The sequence below is a fragment of the Cheilinus undulatus genome, linkage group 20 (genome assembly GCF_018320785.1).
Source record: "Cheilinus undulatus linkage group 20, ASM1832078v1, whole genome shotgun sequence".
Taxonomy (NCBI): Eukaryota; Metazoa; Chordata; class Actinopteri; order Labriformes; family Labridae; genus Cheilinus; species Cheilinus undulatus.
In genome coordinates, this window is record NC_054884.1 from 12,752,854 (window position 1) to 12,774,030 (window position 21,177).

A 21,177-nucleotide genomic window follows, 5' to 3' on the forward strand; every position below is an offset into this window, starting at 1 on the left:
CATGGGGGAGGGAGGAGGGTGAGAGTGAATGAGAGGGAAACAAAGATGTCAAAGGAGGGAAGGAAAGGTAACTTGACACACCAGATAGACTGTTTCACATCTCCATTGTATGAAATATGTGTTATGGTAGAGCCCATAGTCTGTGTTTGGGAAGGGAAAAACTTGGATGAATGCTTGGTCTGTCTCATTCACTATCAGTCAATCAGAGCAATGAAACATATGACGTAGTGGGCATGCCCAGCTCTTGAGAGTGAACTCAACAGAGCACCTATCATGGGAGAAGACCAAAAACCTCCTTTATGCAAAGGAAAACTTTTAGTGTGGTTCCATGGCTTTCTTTTAATAATAAAATGTTGTCCAGTTCTGATGAACTGCTGACACAGCTACAACCACGCCAATCATTCCACTGGCAGCTAACGCTGTCAAAATTTTAGAAACTCAGACACCTTTTCAATTCCATATGCTTTAAACAATATCCATCCATCCATCCATTTTCTACACCGCTTATCTCGTTGGGGGTCGTGGAAGGGCTGGAGCCTATCCCAGCTGTCATTGGGTGAGAGGCAGTGTACACCCCTGTTGTCCATTTTTGATAAAATCTGTTGCTATACTATAGCTCCATCTGAGCTAATTGCTTCGCCAGCAGCTCTTGCTTACTGGCTTGTATATAACTAAACCACACCTGAAGCTACTGCCTCCTTCACCTCAAATGGTGCTAACTGGGCTGCCCGTTCTAGGGAAATGGACGGATTGATGGTTTGATAATCAACTTTGTCATCAGCACTAGAATTACCAGTCACTTAAACTTATTATACACATTTTTTAACAGCTTGTAGGACCCTATGATTTCTGCGTTAACTGAATCGCGGAATTGACCAATAAAGATGGAATCTACTATTTAACGCGGAAATCGCAGAAATTGAATGAATTTGACTCAAATGCTGTTTTTTTGTTTTGTTTTGTTTTGTTTTGTTTTTTTCAGAAAGAGGAACGTATATCTGGGAATATGGAATATGTTCTAGTATGGTCATTAGTCCGATAAAAGCAACCAATCTGGATGTCTGGCCGTGCAATTGCGTAATTGCAAAAAAGGCTGCAATTTTTTTTCAAAGAGATCTGGCTGCAGACCTCTATGGTGGGGTGTTTTGCTCATCTGTTGTAAACTTCTACAATGGGGCGACCTCAACCGTGAGGTGGAAAGTGACGTACATTACCCAAGCCGGAACTAGAATGACGTACTGAATGACATATATTTTTTGCTCGCTGTCAGAGGTTATAGTAAGTGGCTTTTTTTCACAGCAGCAGAATTTTATGGATTAAAATCAAATATTTACTGAGGGGGATAAATTCTAATTTAACACACCACAAATTAAGAAAGAGGGTTAGGATTAGGCACCCCAACCCTAAAAGTCAGGGATAGGATAGGGGAAATAAAATTAGAAATAACACACCACAAACTAAGGAAAAACCCAACAAGGGTTAGTATGTCACTTCCTGCCCCACAGTCAATGTCCGCCCATTGCAGAGGTCAGCAGAAGATGAGCCAAAAACGCCAGCCCACAGAGGTTTGCAGCCAGATGCCTCTTGTTTTGTTGCAATAAAAAGTACTTGAAAGGTTTACAAAAATACCTTTATGTATATTTAGTACCTTTATGTTCTTTTAGTTTATAACAATATATACTTGCATGATAATATACACTTCAAAACTAGCATTATTCTCAGCATTTTCCTTACCTTTATAAGTAGACTCTTGATACCATTTTTGTATTATACCATAATAGCAATCGCAAATTGCATTATTTTCTGGTATAATCGCGATTATCAAATCGTGCAGCACTATTTACAGAATGTATTTGTACCGCTAGGGGCATTAATAGTCCATTCTCAGACTGGGCATAATCACTTCAGAATAGAGGTTTGACAGACATGAAATCTGGCCAATCCATCAGCTCTGCAAGGTTAAAGGAAAGGTGGGAAGGAAAGGAAGAAAGGGAAGAGGAGGTTGAGCAGAAGATGTGAAAATAAAGAAGACACCAGAAGAACAGGGCTGTCAATATGAAAAGCCCCCAATCTGGAGCTGCAACGAGTCGTATGGCGAGGGGAGAAGGGAGTGTGTGTGAGGACGGGAGGGGTGTAAGATGAAGGAGGAAGTGAAAGGGAAGTGGAGAGCTTTGAGATGGATGAGATGAGAGGGAAGAGGAAAAGGGAGGTAAGGAGAGGAGCGAGAGCACATGAGAGGGGGGACAAAAACAAGGACAGGTGCGGACGAGGGAGAGTGAGCGGGTGAGTGATGGGATAGGTGTATGTGAGAAAGAGAGAGAGAGAGAGAAAGGGAAAGAGAAAGAGGAAAAGAAAGAAGACTTTTGTGCGTGCACGAGGGAATATGTGCTGCTTTTCAAACAACTGTGCATTTCCTGGTGAATATGTCTCATCTGTGACAATGAGCCAGGTTTTCTTCTCTCTGTTGCTGGCTACGCTCCACTCTCTGGACCGTAGCCAGCTGGCAGGCCGCCTACCGGAGCTCCCTGGCTTGAATTCTTAAAAACAATCATTTGTAGTGTGTGTGCGTGTGTGCGTGCATGTGAGCGTATGTGTGTGTGCGCTCAGACATCAAAGCTAAGACACACAGACGCAGAATCTGTCTGATAGGCACACACACGTTCCCTCCACACACACTTTTGCTCTCTTTTTCACTGATGCTGCTCGCTCTGGCGTTCACACTGAAGTCCTGCCCCCAACTCTTTCTATGAATCTGATTTAAGACAGTCACTCCAGGCGACATTAGTGCTCACTTTCAGAGCTTAACTGTTGCTATTTATCGCTGGATGAGCTGTAAACGAGGCAGTCGTACAGACAAAACGCTTGTCTTATTTTAGGCTTTAAAACTACATCAAGAGAGATTTGTAATAAAAAAGAAGATCCCAAAATCACTAATTTGGACCAGTATGTAGAAGCCTCTCCCCTTATACAAGACACATACAAATAGTAAACTTTTACATCGTATAGATTTTGACTAATTAAAGCTAAAGGAGGAGAATAAGCACTAACTTCTTCCAGAGAAAGCTGCACCAAACAGCTCAGCTCTCTCTTGTGTTTCTGGAAGAAAAATGATTAAACAATGACTCCCAATTTACAGGAATTAAAGGATTCAATTTTCTTTACTTTGTCTAAAATGTTGCATCTGCAAACTGCTGCAATAATTCACATCATATATGATTTGTTAGTAGATTGTTTCATGACAGACTTTTCTTATTATATGTTTTAGGCTTGAATGATATATCTTTCACAACTCCAATGTTAATGTGTAAGTGTACAATAGTCACATCACAGGACAATGTTAGTCACATGACATGAAGTTCCTTGACATCAAAATCCTCTCTGATACTGAAATGAGCAGTCAGAGAACTGAGCACTATACAGGTAGAGTCTTAAATGAACATTTAAACTACAGGTGACACTGCTGTTGTCACAGATACACTGGCATGACATTCAAGGCAGCCACCACATTACAAAAGGCCAGTCTTATGTGAGTATATTTCCTAACAGCAGCACTTCGTTAATACTGGTTAAAACTGATTATATAAAATTTAAGTGTTCAAAAGAGGCACTTAATATATCTAGTTTGATTTCCATTATGTTTTTTAAATCACAATCTTTATTGCAGAAAGAAAAACAATCACAATGGATATTCGGACTGCAAGCAGGGCAAGATTGAGATGGACATGACACATGAGATTTGCAAGAAGTGTCTCATAAACATAAAATACTGTGGAAATACGACAAGCATAGGGGCAAGGCTAAAGCTAAATCAGCTGAACAGTTGAAAAAAATGGTATGGATTGCTATATGGTATAGATTGCTATATATCGCAATACTCACTGTATTGCAAAATATTTAAAATCACAATATTTAAAATCACAATAATATCAAATTGTATCGTGATAATATCGTTTCGTGGGGCCACTTGTGATTCCCACCCTTAGGTAGCAGCAAAATCAGCCAATTGGTAATACTCACTATGATGTATAATATACATGATGGAGAAGCAGGCAGCACACACCATGACTCTAATTTTTTCCTGTTTACCCAACACTGAAGGGCTAGTTGTCTTTCTGTGTATCTGAGAGATTCTCCTCATTTTAACATTCTATAGCATGACGTATTTTACCAAACAGTTTGTCATTTTAATGAGAGTGTTAACCCCTTAAATTCCAAATGGCAAGAATACAGGCGGTGTAGGAGAGAGGGTTAAGTTCACTAAGCCACATCATTATTGATTCCCAGGTTTTGAAAAATACATAACTGGGTTTTTACATACCCAAGTTGTGATATACATCCTTACTCATTTCTCATTTCATTCGATGGACACGATGTATCATTCCCTGTCACGTTGTTGTGAAAAAAAAACCTGTGAAACATGACATTCTGTTTCTGACCGTTTTCAGTTGGTTGAGAAACAGAGCCTGTGGCGGAAGCTGTGTCTGTATTTTTGAAGGTTATCGCTTTAGACGCCCACTGTCAAACAAGAAATCCTCTTACACACACACACACACTCACACATACGTAATTGAAGGCACACACCTACCTGAAAGGGACAGATAACTAAGTCAAGCTCTCATTTTTTTACCACAAACGGTTAACAGTCGAAAGAGGACATGATGCGTTTGGATGAGCACATTTTTGTGTGCGTGTGTGTCTGATCAGGAAGGGGGCCGTTGGAGGTCGGTTAGCCCAGAAGGGGCCCTGAGGGTGGGGCTGCGGTCAGAGGGGGAGGTGGCTGTGAGGGGGAGAGGATGGTGGAAATGGGGCTAAGTTTCAGTCTGTGTGCATGTGTATTTGTGTGGTGTAAGAGCTAATGAAACTTAAAACTCACCCTAAGAAGAGAGCAGGGGTCTGACAGATGATGGAGTGAATAGAGGGAAACACATACTGTGCATGCAAAGGCCTTGAAGAGTACTGCTAAATTACTGTCATGCATGATGCTGCTTCACTATGGAGCAATTATGGTTGCAAAACTCAAGAGCACATTTTGATGTTTAAAGAGCATGAATTATTGATTTTGGGCCCTGATTTTTTCCAAACTTTCCATTAAAACATGCTTTTGTGCTCAAAACTGCCTACTTGTTCTTAGATATTCTTTGTTTGTGCTGGAAATGTCTGCTTGCTCTAAAAATCTTTAGTTGCTTGCTCAGATTTCCTGCTACCATACTCAAACCAATGTCCTTTCATTCAGGTTGCTCCTGCTTGTTTGTGAAACTGCAACTCTCTCATTTTTCTCTATGAGCGCTTAGGAAACTTTTTCTGCCCACGTACAAACCTTTCCATACATGCTCAAATCATATTTGTACTCTAATTTTTCAAGAAGCAAACAACAGAGCTCACAGTGCCTACCCACTTTTTTTGGTGTCTCTGCTTCTGGAAGTAAAATTGGCCATTCAAATCCCCCATACACATTTTGCAAAATCTTTGTTACAACACTTTTAATGTGTGAACCAAACTAACAAGCTACCTGAACACTCATTGTGAATGAAATGTTTTATTCAGAGCAGAAATGATATTCAAAAACAGAGAAAAGGGCAAAGGTTAATAATATTCTTTGTTAGGATGAAAGAACTACATATACTACAGTCCACTGCGATTCATGTTATTTGTTGCTAAGGATAGCTTCAAGCTTTCAAACCTACTTTTTTCTACATGCATCTTTATTGTCGTGTTTAAATTTTAAACAAAAATGCTGTAATTGAATGTCAAAAGATTAAAAAAATGAATAGTGATTAATTTCAGAATTTATGTAGTTAATTGCAATTAATTACATCCTTTGTTTAACATTTTAAAATTCCACCATTTTGCATTTAAAACTGTTTTTATGTCACTGTTGTAAACTAATACCAGACCTACTTTTAACATGAACCTAATCATGGAAAAAGGAACTTGATATGGACTGGAAAGGAAATAAGGGAACCGCAAAAAGGAAAAATGTTTGATAACACATGGTGCAAATGACTTTTGACGTGACTGAGCTTTTTAAAGTGAAATGAGACATGAAGGAGCAGTGGTGGACTTATTATACATCACTGTGGCAACAGGGAGATGCTGACATGGCTTAACCCACGTGTGTTGTAAGGGAGGCAAGGCAAGGCAAGGCAAGGCAAGTTTAGCACATTTCAGCAACAAGGCAATTCAAGGGACAATAAATCATTCAATTAATCAGTTGGAGACCCAACCAATCAGAGCCATTGCTGTGACACTCTAGGATTGAGGGTACTGTAGTACTTTTGGATGAGATCAGTGTTGCCAACTTAGCGACAATGTTGATATATTAAAGTGGGGGTATTATGCCTTTTTTCAAAGCTTTACGCCATCTCTCTGATACCCATGTAGTAGCTTCACATGGTTTACAGTTCAAAAAAACTCCTCATGTTTCTCACACTGGCATCCTGAAAAACCCTTATTTTAACCTACGTCTGAAACGCTTTGTTTTCACTGCTGTCTGTTTAAAACACACACACACACACACACACCTGGACCTGCTTTCCTCCGATTAGCCGATTTTCCGGAGGCTGGCCGGCAGCGGGACTCAATGTTTTGTACCCATCCCCTCCAATGTGGCTATGTTGCTATCTAGCTATGCTAGTACTTGCAAACTTTGAATGAACCGGTCCGACTGAGTAAAATATGGCTAATTTTGATATACGTCCATACATGTTAGACCCGGAGTCTGACCCTGATAGTTTGGAGAGAGAAACCAGCAGCAGCGAAGGATAGAAGGCGTATCTGTTTGGTAAGTGTTTAATTACTGTGTTACTAAATGGCTTTGATAATGGTGGACTGATCCCTTGCCACATTTAGCGGTGTATTTATTCATCTCTGTTCATCTTGTGGGGGTGGTCTGTTCCGCTTTGCTGGCAGCACAGACGAACCAGTCAGGAGAGCCTATTGCGATGACCTCATCAGTTTGCTCCATCGAAATCTCATCTCGGGAGAATCTCAGAGAGATTCCCAATGAACCGTTTCCATCAGTTTACAGTCTAATTCCAAGATTACTGCCACATACGTTTATCTTGTGGTTTGAAAATTTGCATACGTGAAGTATGGACACCCAACATTGTGACTTTATATTTATGTTTTAAAAATTGGAAAAGTATAATACCCCCTCTTTAAGCAAGTTTTCAGACTCCTGTAGCGACTCTTTCAAAACAAGTGACTAGCGACAAATCTAGCGACTTATCCTGTTTTTAATGGAAAGTTTTGGAGACTCTGACGTGAAAGCACGTATTGTTCTTACTCTTCTCAACAAGCAGCAGGTGCTGCCGTGGACCCCTCCCTTGTCCCAGAGCACTCACAGGCAGCCCAGTCCTTGCAAAACAGTCCCTCTCAGCTGCAGTCAGAGCAGGAGATGTTCACCCCTCCAGGTCTAGACTGCAAATGAATGGCACTGTGAAGCGGCCTTGACAGTCTCTCCTTTTGGTCCATTTAGATTTTTAATGTAGATAGTATACAAAAAAGTTTAAAATGTTATGGTTAAAAAAATATATATTTTTTTTTACTCACTTTCTGTCTCGCCCATGATGTTATTTATTTCTCCTAGAGCATCCATCATAATTAAATGAATGTGGCAAATTATGCTAATTAGGTGATGATGTCAATTGGTGTATTCTGTGACTTTTAGGACAGCCAATAGCTACTCTCCTTAGTGAGGAGTCAGCAACACTGGCTGAGATTTCAATTAAACTGTGTTCTTCTTGAAAAAGGTTAATATCTTACAACATTTGTCTTCGACAGGAGCACATACCATCATTTCACGTACAGGAAGCTAATGGCAAGTCTAAATTGACATTTTTGACATTATGGCTAATAATCAAATAGGCTATGGAGAAAATGTATGGGAATTTTTATTCCTGGAACCATTCCCTTGAGCTCTATACGTTTCAAGCAAGCAAGCAAGTTTTCAGAGCTTGCAGTTAAGTTTCGTACTTGGGCAGAGAAAGTTTCCTATGAGCACGTAGAAAAATCAGAGAGTGGCAGTTTCACAAACAAGCAGAAGAGGAGAATGGTTTGAGAACAAGCGACGGAAATCTGAGTAAGCAACTAAAGATTTGCAAGCAAGCAGACATCTTTAGCACAGCTAAAACTAAGCACAAAGAGTCTGTTTTGAGTGCAAAGGTGGGTTTTAATGAAAAGTTTGAAGAAAAATCTGAGCCCTAAATCAACATCATTCTCTCAAAATGTCAAGATTTGCTCTTAAGTTTTGCAACAATAGTGTCTACATACTTTTCCACTGCATCAAACACGTGTTTGTTTGCGTGTTTATGGGTTAAATCAAAAGGAAGAGGATGTACAAGGTTTCTGTCATGAACCAGCTTTAAAAAGCGACACATAACTCACGCTCTGAACTAGAAAACAGCCACAAACACGCAGCCACATGCTCGCTGACATACAGAGGCAGGGGAGAGTTGTGTGTGTACGAGTGTGTGTGTGTGTTTCTATAAGTAGCATCATCTGAGGCATCACTGCTGCGTGTGTTTGGCCTCAGCTCAGTGATGGTTAAACCACTTAATGGCTCCATCTCGGTCTAATCCCAAACCAAGACCCTGGATTAACCAGAGACCCCGGCACTCTGCGCTGCATCCTGCATGTGTGTCAGTGTGTGTTTTTACCTTCATGTGAATGTGGAAACCAGATAGGGGAAGCCCTCGAATGGGGTCCAGCCCTGTAGGAGGGGGAGGATGGGGAGGCAGCGGGTCCCGAGGGGTGAGGAGGGTGGGAGGGCGGGGACCCCAGGCTGCTGGCCAGGAAGGAACCCATGAAGGAAGCACCTGAGGGAGACAGAGGCCTGGTTAGAGGGGGGTCACTCATAAATTTTACCCTAAGGGAGCTGGTGTCTAGTAGGGTGTAAATACGCAAGCAACACCACAGAAGAAGTGAGGAGCTCTGAAATATTAAAAAAAAAACATAGAAGGACATGTGTGACATCAAACTTTCTCAAATGTGTAAAAGGAAATGCTTATGCCAGTCTAGGTAACATCCTTGACAACGTCCATAATTTTTGCAGACAACAGTGTTAGGGATGCATAATTTTACCGGTATGATATTGGTAGCAGATAAAAGCTTAAGATGTTAACTGTTGGTAACTGCAGATTTAAAAATGTCTTCTGTTATTTACAACTGAGATATTGGTTGTGAATGTCGGCCATGTCTTCGAATAAGTTTGTGGAGTTTTAGACTGAACCACCAGATCTCCGTCAACTTAAGTCTTTTTCTTTTTTCAGCCTCATTCCTCAAGTGAGTTTTAAGGACTGAAAATTTAAGTCTGAACTACATTAGTATATCTGTATTGATACTGGTATTGGCTACAATAAATCTAGAAATATTGGCATATTGGATATCAGCAAAAACCTTATATTGTGCATCCCTAATTTGGGTCAGTTTTTGCATGCAAACACTCCATTGAGTAAAAACCCTAAAACAAACATGAAAGGCTATTTTCAGCTCCAAAATATTACACAAATTAGTGGTGAATCAGGTTTTTCCTACACAATATGAAAGAGTGCATATATTGGTTTATTATTCCCCGTGCTAAAAAGTTGGATATGCTGGATCTATGTTTTCACCACTGAACAGAGCTGTGAAAAAAATCAAATTTTATCAATGGCCTGCTCTTGAGAAATTAATCCCTTCAAACTTTATTCACCCTGCAGCTGAAAGCATCCCAATTTTTAGCAAAAATTGTCCTACTGAGTACATATCTGATTTTCTCTTCACATAAAATCACAATCAAGAAAAAAATTCAAAGAGATCAGATTATGTATACATTTTGGCAATTCATGTCTTCATGTCAGAGACAGCTGACATTTTTTGTGTTGGTGGTAGTGGGCAATGCAGTTTGTTCCAAGTTATAGGTAGACAGTTTAGGGCCTATCTCTACAGTGGCCGTTTTTTGTGCTGTTAGTGCTCATTTTTCATTCAGAGCCAGTGTAGTCTAGTGTTTTAAAAATGCCACTGATGCCTGTTGTTTTTTGTCACAACGCTAACAGCACTCACAGTTGAACATCTGGAACAGTGATGCACTTGTCAATATAACTTCCCCCTAACTGGCCAATCAAAATCAAGAAGGGGTGGGACTTCTGACATCAGCTTTGTCAACAGCAGTGGTGGAGGAGAAATCTACTTAAATTATCCTTTCAAAATCCAGGTCTAGGACAGGACTCTTTTACATCGTTTTTACTTTTTTCTTTGTGGTATTTACAAAAGGAAAATATTAAACCCACAGAGCTATTTAAAATGACCCCATGGACTACTAAGGGAATCAGAAGTCAACTTTCATAATCTAATAACAACAAGTGCAAGTAAGAGGAGCTTTGACCAAAGAAATTACATTCAATATCACAATCATAACGATGGAAGACAAAACTAGTTCAGTCACGATACTTTTAAAAGTTGGAACTCAATACACAGGGCATCTTGAAAGCATTCAGTCATACTTCTATCGATCCCACAAAACTTTGTTGATTGTGTCCTAGCACAGGACTGTTCTGGTATAAATGCCAGCCTTCAAACTTGTCCACTGTAATTGCTGCTCACACTGGACTTTCACTTCCACTGAAAATAAATGTAAATGTCAGTGCTGCTTGCTTCATATGAAAAAGCCACATGGGAAATGCATTGTTTTGCAGCATTAAATACCCACAAATTGCACTTTGTGCATAGCACAGAGTTTTAGGCACTGCCCACTGGCAGCCTTTATAAGCCCCTTCATACATCAGTAGCCCCTTTTACATTGAAAGTTCAAGGCAGGAATTTTACCATCCTGCAATGCTTCTTCTGCAATGTAAATGTTGCAGAGGTGTAATGGTAGGATCAAGTCCCTCTCATGCTTGCACAACTCAGTTGCACAATATGACTTGTGGACTAAATGTACACGTACATGGACATAATGACAGAAGAGCTTCAATACAATGCTTTTCAGACTCGAGATGTTAAAAGAACTTATGGCTACTCATTCTTGATGTTTATGGGCCTTTCTATCCAAGGGCCTTGTGTTCATGTCTTTTCTTAGACAACAGGAAAGATGATCAATCGATTGCTCTCCAACGGAAATGTACAAAAACACACTGACACCCAAACGCCACTTGAGGGCTCTTTTCATATATGTACTCCTGACAATTTCAGGAGAGGCCTTGGAATCTTTAAAGGAACTTGCCTTTCACATCTCATAGCAGGAGATTATAGGTGTGCAAGGCTTAAACTCACAGCTCGAAATAGTTATCATGATGGTGAATGTTTCCATGTTAATATGACTAAGTACACAGACATTTTAGCCAGCCAAACCAAAGTGGAAAACAGTATCTCAAGGGACATCAGCAGCATAACCTTTACACTTTGTTTCACGCAAATGTCTTCATCAAGCTGTCCAAACACTCACAGTGAATTTTTTCAGACCTTTCCAAGCTATGTTCACATGTTGGCTTACCCTGATTTCTTGCAAACATTTCACCAAGAAGTTGGAAGGAAAGTCTGAATAAAGTTGGCCCCAAAAGGGTTAAACATTCACACATGCAGTCCAGAAGACAATTTTCAGGGATGCAATGCATGTGTGAAAGGAGTTTTGAAAATTCCAAATTTATTCTAAATTTCTTGTCTAAATTCAGACTCTGCTTTGAACTTTACCGATAACAACATCCTTCATTTGAGGTTTTCTGTCAGTCAAAAGAGAAGATCATATACCAAGAGCAACATCTTTTTCTGAGTTCCAGCACACTTTTGCCCTGTAAGACTTAAAGTTACATCTTCTTTCAAATTAAGATAAAAAATGACACAAACATAGAGTATGGAATCAAAATAAAAATCACTGTTCCACCTCTTCAACAAGAGCGAGCTAAGATGTTCAGCAGTGTCACCCCACACACTCTGCTCAGTTTGGCTCTGCTCAAATGTTTCTCCACTTATCAGCGTGCTCTCATTTAGCAGAACAACCCGAACAGTTGTAGGGGAAGGAGGAAACAAATCCACGGGGAGCCAGGTAATTAGTCACTGGATGGATAGAAAGGGAGAGAGAGAGAGGTGGTGGGTTGAGTCGTTCCCCATAAATGCCGCCTCACATCAGAGACAATTACCACAACCACAACAGTCCGTATTTGACTTGAACACTCATATGTACAGTACCCTCACCTCAACCACGACCCGACGCCCTAACAACCACAACCACAAGTACCTTCAACCGTCTGCCAATCTGTCTCTCACACTCACACAAAAGAAAGAGATGGAGCGCGGGGGGGGGGGTATTAAAAGACGAATCAGAAAGAGAGTGTGTGTTTATACAGCTGCATCAAAAAGACGAGATCTCTCAATCTTCTGCTTTTGATATTTTCACTCTCGGCAGTCATAATAAATTTCAAGGAAGTAGAAAAAATGGCCCAGAACGTTCCCTTCTAGACATTTATTTTTTCTCTTTCCTTCTCTTCTCTCAGACAGGATATTTTTACAGCATTTTTTTCTTCATGTCTTTTTTTTTCCTACTCTAAATCCTCTCCTCTTGTACGACGGTGGATCAGTGGCCTTTCAGCCAGTCATAATAAAACACAGCTCATATAAGACTCAGGCTGGTTTCACAAGCCCCCCCTGGCAGCGCAGACTCTCACACACGTCAAATAGAGACTGACACACACATGCACAGCTCACTGTACCAGCCAATAGAAAAAGAAGTCAGTTTTCAGCTGAGCAGTCATGCATTTTTCAAATTACTCCAGCATCTAAAAGTGTCTGAAATAGGCAGAAAAATCAACCACTCTTAAAAGAAAGTTAGTTACAGTGATATCAAGGAGGATTGATATTGACAGGTGTGTTAAGTGATCTGATTCCTCAGAATTCCTTGTTGATTTTTGTCCCGCAGCAGCTTTTAAATACTCACCCTTCCCCCTCTTTTCCCATCTTTTTTCCATTTACTCATTCCTCTCCTGTTCTCCTCTTTCCTGTCACCTCCTCTCCCGCCCCTCTCTGTCTGTTTTCTGTTGGCGATTCGAGAAGAAAATCATATTTCGTCCCTCGCTCCCTCTGGCCGGCTGATATGGAAAATCATCTTGGAGGCCAGCCGCTAACGTAAACCTTATTTCAGTTCCTCCGATTTTTTCACTTCTTCCTCTTTTTTTTTCTGTTTCCGCTTTGTTTTATCCCGATACTCACATTCCCTTCCCATCTGTCCCCGCTGCATCCTCTTGTAGTTTCTCAGAAAAGATTAATGCAAACACACTAAATTATCAACATTTGATGAGATGTATCAGAGAGAAGTTGAGAAAACACAAGAAGAACTGCCTCTGATCATCAGTGGTTGATTTTCTGCACAATCTTTGTCAAATTTCACCCCTGACCCAGCTGACATCATGATTATACAGCTTATTTCTACACATGCATATTTTATTTACCATCAATACAGGCTGCTGACAGAGAAAACAGCCCCATTCAGTCTCCGTAGTGGTAATTAAAGTAGAAAATGTGCTCGTATGCCTCCCATTTTTCCCAGTTGGCATCAGGACTTGGAAAAGTGTGTCAACACACAGGCAGCGAATCCTCCAATGTTGACAATCCAAGGTAATAAAAATCCAAATTATGACTTTCTATTCACACTAATACAGTCAGCTGTACTGACAGTGAGCAAAATCTGCTTTAGTTTATTCATGATTGACTGTAATGTGATTTGCTGAGAGGGAAATCCACTCAAAAACACTTAAACACTCTTTTTTTTTAAAAAGAAAGTGAGTACTGGAAACGTGCCTCGCTTTTCTGGGCAGGTTTTGCTACTTGGCATATTTTTGGTATTCTCATGGATAACGGGGCCAAACATACATTTTGGGATGTCGTCGTGTTTCCAGAGTGGGAGTTTGATAGCAGCAAATCTGGAGATTCAACAGTATAAACGTCAGGATTTGGTGTCAGAGCTTCAGAGTTTACCAGCCGGAGCTTCAGAGACGCCATTTTACAGTGATGTTAAACAATCAAAGAGGCAGGAATCATTCAACAAAAGACTAAAAATGTTACACTATCAACATAATTGCTTTTGAGAAGGGAAAAGTTATGTTTTTTCAACTGAAAAGGGTTGACTGAAGTAACACCAATAAAAGAGAGGGAATGTTTCAGTGGGAAATGTACTTGTTTGAGCCCAAATTATACAAGTTGGTCTACAAAGTATAAAATCACAGTCCTCTGCAACATGAATAGAAAATTTCAACAATTCAATAACACTATGAAATGCAGTGAACAAAAAAAAAAAAAAATACAAGTAAATAGTAGCTGTCATTTATGCTTTTTATGTCTATCTGCTAGCCCCCCCCCCCAACTCCTATGTAAGAAAAGCTAAGCTCATGACTCACTTGGAAAAATTACACATCAATTCTAATTGTTTTCATTGACAAAATCCCAACATAATAGCCCCACATACAGATGTTTATACACTCTAGAAATAATAAAGAGGATCTGTTAATTTTCAAGAAAAAAAACCCTTAAAATTCTAACGTTTAAAAAGTAGTTAATTTAAGAAAAAAAAAACATTTTGCTTTAAAATTTGTAAATTCACGTGAGCAAAAACGTAGAATTTTTGAGACGATAACATCAAAAATCCAAACACTTTCTCAGTTTTGTTTCTAAAAATGTTTTTCTTTATACTGTTATGAATTTATGATTTTAAAAACTTTTTTGAGTTTCTAGTGTCAAACTTTAAGACTTTATAAACTTGGAAATTTCAAGTTTTTCTCTGGAAATTCTCAGAAATTCTGAGTTTTTCTTATAATTTCTTGTAAATGTAAGACTTCATAATCATTAAAAAAAATCCAACTTTTTGGGTTTTTTTTGCACAAAAATTAACGGATTTATCTCAAAAAATACATGTACATATAATTTTGACGTCAGAGCAGATAGGGTCCCACACCCTGTGAGATCTATGGCAACCCCCCCAGGGGTGCCCTTACCCAAGGTTGGGAACCACTGTGCTAGTCCACTTTAAAAATAGATGAAAAATAAAAACATGTATTTGCAGAATGTTTGCTCAGAACTCTTAATGAATATAAGAAGCATTTTGTTTTCACCAACAAACTGGGACTAATTAATCTGATGGAAGCTGAAAGAGAGCTTTAGCCTTACGTGACTGCATCAAGAGGGCGCGAAAGTATGACCGTTATCTGGCCTCCATGCAAAAGCTAAAACGTAGCCCATTTATGCTGAGAGAAAAAGCTTTGCTTACTTATAGAAAATCCTTTCTTATTTATTGCAATATATTCAGACCTTTGCAATATTTTTACTGTGAAAGCTCATTTAAGGATAATTGTGCAGCTCTTCAAAAAGTGCTTCATTTTCAGTTTTCAACTTTGACTCTTTTAATTCAAGATAAATAAGTCAGGTCTGCTTTAAATAATTTGTATTCATGTTTAGACACTGTGAGCACTCTTACACTAAAGCTAAAATCTCTCCCAACAGAAGGGGAAAAAATCAAGGTTGTCTTTTTTAATATTTGACAGCTATGCTTGTGTATGTCTCAAACCATGTGTGAAAATGAGCGAAAATATAACCCTGCACCTTTTTTCGTGTGATTTTGCCAGCAGAAATCTAAAGTAACATAAAACAGAGACAGAGCAGATAACAAGCAAGACCATCCCAAGGTTTTCTGGCTATTATAAAGAGAGAGAGAGGAGGAGGAAGAGGAGGAAAACGGGCGTAAGTAAAAGGAAAGCAATAAGGGGAGGAACAGCAGAGGTGATATGAAGAAAGTCAAAGGGAAAAGAAAAAGTAATAGAGAGATATCCTTCACGGCAGCCGTTTCAATGGACCGTTGTGATCAATACACACACACTAACACACACACACACACACACACACACACACACCTGGAAGGATGACGAGTTCAATCGATCTGCATCCGATTGAAGATCAATATCCTCTCGTGTTCCATTGTCACATTTGCCAATTAACAAAAGCCTCTGTCCACACACTGATATACTGAACTCAGTCTGACACAGACTCAGGCCCGCCGAACTTATCAACACAGAAACATCATTCTATGCTGAATAAATGTGGACGGCTGTTTCCAGTAAGGATGGGCCATACAGAAAAAATATCTCATTTTTAACTATTTTAATTTAATCGCAATGCGTTTTCTAGTCAGATATTTCAGACTGATATGTGAGTTACTGACCAACAACAAGCTTATCTACTTTCATTTTCAAGAACAAATACCATTTCAAGTTAAGTCTTTCCCTTCTTCTTCTGCAACAACCCGATGGCCAGTGCTTGGAATATCTGCCATTTCCTAGTCAGCGCAATCCAGTGGGGGTTTGGAGGTTAATTTCCCTGCATTTTGATCTATTTCTTGAAATTAATTTGAGCATTTTCTGCACCACTTTTCAAATCTATTTTAGATTTCATCGGGTACATTTTTACACAGTGATATTGGTTTTAAAACTTGTGGAAAATAAGCAGAAATCCATCAACTGCAGCTTTATACAAGTAGCCTGTTGTTCTTATATAGCTGTATAGAACAGCTTTGTTTATAGACTGGGAAGGATGACAGAAAGAGCACATTAAAACACAAGTTACCTCATTTCATTTTTAATATAATCTTGACTTTTATGGCATCATCATAAATTGGTCCAGAAATGAACGCAGAGCAGTGACAGCAACACTCTTACATCTGCCTGCTGAACACTGAAGGAGAGGAAATAAGAGAGCTGCAGATTGAGATGACTTTAACCAGCATGTGTGTAAATAAGGGCTGCCAAAGCTTACATTTTTTTCATAACAATTGATCTCAGAATTTCTACAGCTTTAAGCGATAAATCTCCCTCTTTGTTGCACTATGAAGTCCACTATTTTGAATTTTAAATGGTTTTATTTAGCATTTTTGTACCAGGGTATATGCAGGAATCTTGGAGTTAATTTTAATACCTTTTTAAGACTTTTTAAAGACCTTCTCAATATTGTTTAATACCTCACCGCCACTTCAAGCTGTAACCATTTACATCAGTGACATTTTTAACTTAACAGTTTTAGTTTGTGATAAAGACTATAGACCACTATGATACAACAAAATTCAGATAGGCTAGGATAGTAAATCTTTGTGCTTCTGAATTTCCGCCTGCCCTGGCGCTCTCAGAGACAATTTACGAATGCACCCACAATAGCCTAGCTTTTTATGTACCTGTTCATCTTTGTTTTTTAATAAAAATGAATAAATTCACACACTTTTACGATGTTCTTGGGACTCAAACTCTTGGACAGCTAATTCAGAAAAAATATTTTCAAAATTTAAGACTTTTTAAAGTCGTGATAAGACTTTTAAATACTTTTTAAGGGTCTCAATTTTCCCAAAATTAATTTATCACCTTTTAATACTTTTAAAGACCCTACCGATACCCTGGGTACAGTCTCAAACTCACTGTAATTGACTTCCTGTTTGGATACAGACCTGCTTTTATTTTGAAAGAATATTAGATACTTTCAGTAGATTAAAGATGATGAATTAACCACAGAAAAAAAGAACTTGTTATGGATTGAAAGGAAATAAGCAAATTATAAAAAAGATAAATATCTGATTTCATAAGCTGCAAGTGACTTTTGACCTGTCCACTGAGCTGTGTGTGTTTTTTTGAGTAAAGTGAGACATTAAGGAGCAGTGGTGGACTAATTTTACATCACTGTGTTACAGGGGCGTATTGTGCTTAAAGGAAAAATAAAACATTTCACTTCATTCGCAATTAAAAGAAATTACTGTTCTTATCACTGACCTTATTTCTGATTAATGCGTTTATGCTGACAGCCCTTAAATAAATGCGTTGAAATCATTGATTATACCGTCTAAGACCTTATGTTTTAATAATGATCAATGGGCTAGCAGTATCTCCCTCCATAAAAAAAGACTGGCATCATAAAGTATGGCTCATGATTCAATCATCACAACAGGGAGGTTAGGCTTCACATTGAAAAGTCTGTTAATAACACTGAAAGAGCAGAGTAATATCAGCTGTCACAATTTTAACTAAGGATTAGATCTGCCTCTGTCACACTCCACTCCAATGATGGCTGCATGTCTGATCCCCTGTTCAACTCTTCTAAGACCATTTAGGATACTGCCTCAAAATCTTTTCAAACTTTGTGCAGGTTGTGCACATAACTTTTTTGCCCCCTGATGGTTTAGAACAGGGACGCTCAACCTTTTCAGCCCCAAAATACAGGGGTCAGAGACCAGGGACCCCCACTGTACCTGAAGCTGGTTGAACACAGTCATGCACATTCAAGAATAGTCATGTGGAGACAAGGCCGTCCATAAGGGGGTATAAAAGGGGAGAGCCTTCTGCAGCCCAGCCAAACTGGGGGCCCATGAAAGTCAGCAAAATCATATACTTTTGTAAAGTTAAGCTGTGATATCTATATCTTTTATTTAACCTGAAAAAAATAACCACTGTTATCATTGAAACAAATCTTTTTAAATCGTTTGTGTAGTATATAGCCTTCTTAAAAATGTAAATCTATTTTGTTAAAAAAAAAAGAATTTACATTGGTTAAAATTAGGAAAAAAATGGGTAAATAATGGCAAAAAATGGGAGAAAAGGTGGTGAAATTGGATCTTAAAAGTAGCAGAAATGGGTTAGAAGTGGCAAAAATAATATAAGAACGGCAAAAAATAGCTAACTTAAAAAGGGCAAAAATGGGTTACATTGGCAAAAATGGGCATAAATAGTGGTAAAAGGGAATTAAAAAAATGGCTCAAATGCTTTAAATTGGCAAAAATGGGTGGAAATCTGGTTAAATGGGAAGAATAATCGATATAAACTGGCAAAATAGGGTTAACTGAGAAAGAAAAAATAGGCAGATATTGGCAGAAATTGGTCAAACTGGCAAAAATGGGCATACCAGACAGTGAAATGTGGTTAAAATGGGAAAAATTGGGCATAAAAAGTGGTAAAATGGTGTTAATAGTGGCATTAATGGGTCAACAGAGGCAATATTGGGCTTATGTTGCAAGAGTTGCAAAAGCAGGCAGCAATAATGGTGGAAATGGTTAAAAATGGTAAAAATAGGTGTTAAAAAGCAATGTGTTAAAATTTGTAGGAAAAAATGATAAAAACCAAAGTTGGTGTAAAGTGGCAACAGTGGAATGAAAAAAATATTCGTAGGTTTTTAAGGGAACCTGGAGACCCCCTCTTTGTGTCTCGCGACCCCCAAGGTTGGGAACCACTGGTTTAGAAAACCATGGTGCCGTTCCATATAGGTCAGTTAAGAGTTCTTTTCAAGGACAAAACCTTAATTTTTTTTACTTTCTAAGCCATGAAGCTCTGCTTTGTTGGGAAGCAGAAGAGGAAGGGTCAGTGACAATAGATATGCATTACTTTCAATGCAATTCTAAGATTCTTCAGCTTTGGCAGATCATTTATACATTTGATTTATTCACAATGTAGGATTGTCCTTAGTTTTTAGACATTTTAGAAATAAAGCAGTAACACACAAACTTACTCTAAGGTCTTATCTATTGCATTGTTTCATCAGAGGGTTTTAGATGTGATCTATGATCATTTAAATAATATTTACAGGCATTCAGAAATGTCCCATATGCCTGCTTGTCCTCTGTTGGTGACTCTATTACTACACTGAAATCCCCTGTTAGGTAGGTATGCAAATGCTCACACATACACACACTGAACCCCACATTTTCTCTCTCAGGGCTCTACGGCTGGTGTGGACGACACACACACAGACTGACACTAGAGTCTCAGGGTGTCTGTGTCTGTGTGTGTCAGAGGTTCTGACTCTCGTTAGCTTGGCTGTTACGCTTATTGCCGTACACTTGGCAACCTCTCGTCAGTCCGACCCTTTCATAAGCCTCCAACCACCGAGGGCCCTGGCACCGAGCCTTCAGTCTGTGTGTGCGAGCGTAAGTGTGTGTACTCCTGTGTGTGCGTTTGTGTCGGGGCAGGAGTCAAGCCAGACCTTTCTGATCTGTTTTGACACCACGGAATTGCACAAGTGACAGGGCTACTCAAACAAGGCGGTGGTGGAAGGCGCTTAGACACACACCCCAAACACACACACACACAAAGGTCCGTAAAAGCATTATGGCACTAGGGACACAAACACATTGAATGTGTGAGTAAGCGGCCGAGCGGTGCTTACAAAGAAAACGTTCAAGGGGGAGAAAAGGAGTTCTTTTGCTCGACTAGATCCAGATAGCATTTTCCTTCTGCTCTATCTTATTATTCATCAATTGACTCATTCATGTTAGAGAGAGCAGGGTGTGCGAGCAAAGCATGGCATGTCGCCTGGGATGAGCGGCTGCACTGAATCACATTACGGTGGGAAGAAGAGAGAGGACGGAGAGAGAGAGAGAGGGGGAAAAATGAGATGAAAGAGCTACAAATGAGAGATTTCCCTGTGAGCCGCATAAATCAGCAGAGTATGAACAGCACAGCTCAAAGCCTGACTCCCAGGCTGCGGACCAGAGCCTCAACCATCCACACATACACTCTTTAACCATCCTTCAGCATGCAGGGAGCTACTGTAGTTACATGCCGATCTTACTCCACTTACATGTGTGCCTTTATACGAGCAAAAGCCTAGAAAGATGCTTAACACAACCTATCTGCCCATTTCAAATGAAAGCAGGCAGAGAGCAAGCAAATTAAGGACAGAGAAGAAAACGTGCAACATTGCACCTTGTGTCAACCGAGCCTTAAGAAAAATCTGTTGTAGTTTTCCGTCATTGGCACAAAAATGACACCCGTAAACTCCAAGTGAAAAGGAAAAAGTTCCTGCATTCAACCACCGACTTCTTGGATGCAACACACCCACCCACCCAAGGCAGCAGGAAAGGCCATATATGGTTGTAGAGAGCAGAAACTCACAACATATGCGGGATTCTTAGGAAGTAGGAAGGAGGGATGGGGGGAGGCTGTCGGAGTAAGTTTTTCCATGTTTTACTAAAGAAAACAGGAGGAATTTGGGGAAAAGAGGTCAGATGAGAGCGGTGCTGCTGCCTGGGTCAGAATGAGACACAAATGCTTACGTGCACACACACCCACACACAAGAAGTCAGGATAATTAAAAGCATAAGGTTGCTGATATTTCAGGAAAGCCTGCGGTGAGAGGCAATAATACAATTCTGTGTAGCATATGTGTGGGTGTGTGGGGATGTGTGGCAGCCAC

The 21,177-nt window shown here is 39.5% G+C and overlaps 1 protein-coding gene across 2 annotated transcripts in view; it reads right to left on the minus strand.

Moving 5' to 3' along the window:
• Positions 1–21,177, minus strand: part of bahcc1b (BAH domain and coiled-coil containing 1b) — a 102,934-nt gene that overhangs the window by 53,101 nt on the left and 28,656 nt on the right. For both annotated transcript variants that reach the window (XM_041815493.1, XM_041815494.1), the window contains one exon: positions 8,658–8,816. In XM_041815493.1, coding sequence (XP_041671427.1) covers positions 8,658–8,816 — 159 coding nt within the window. The remainder of the gene's footprint in view (positions 1–8,657; positions 8,817–21,177) is intronic.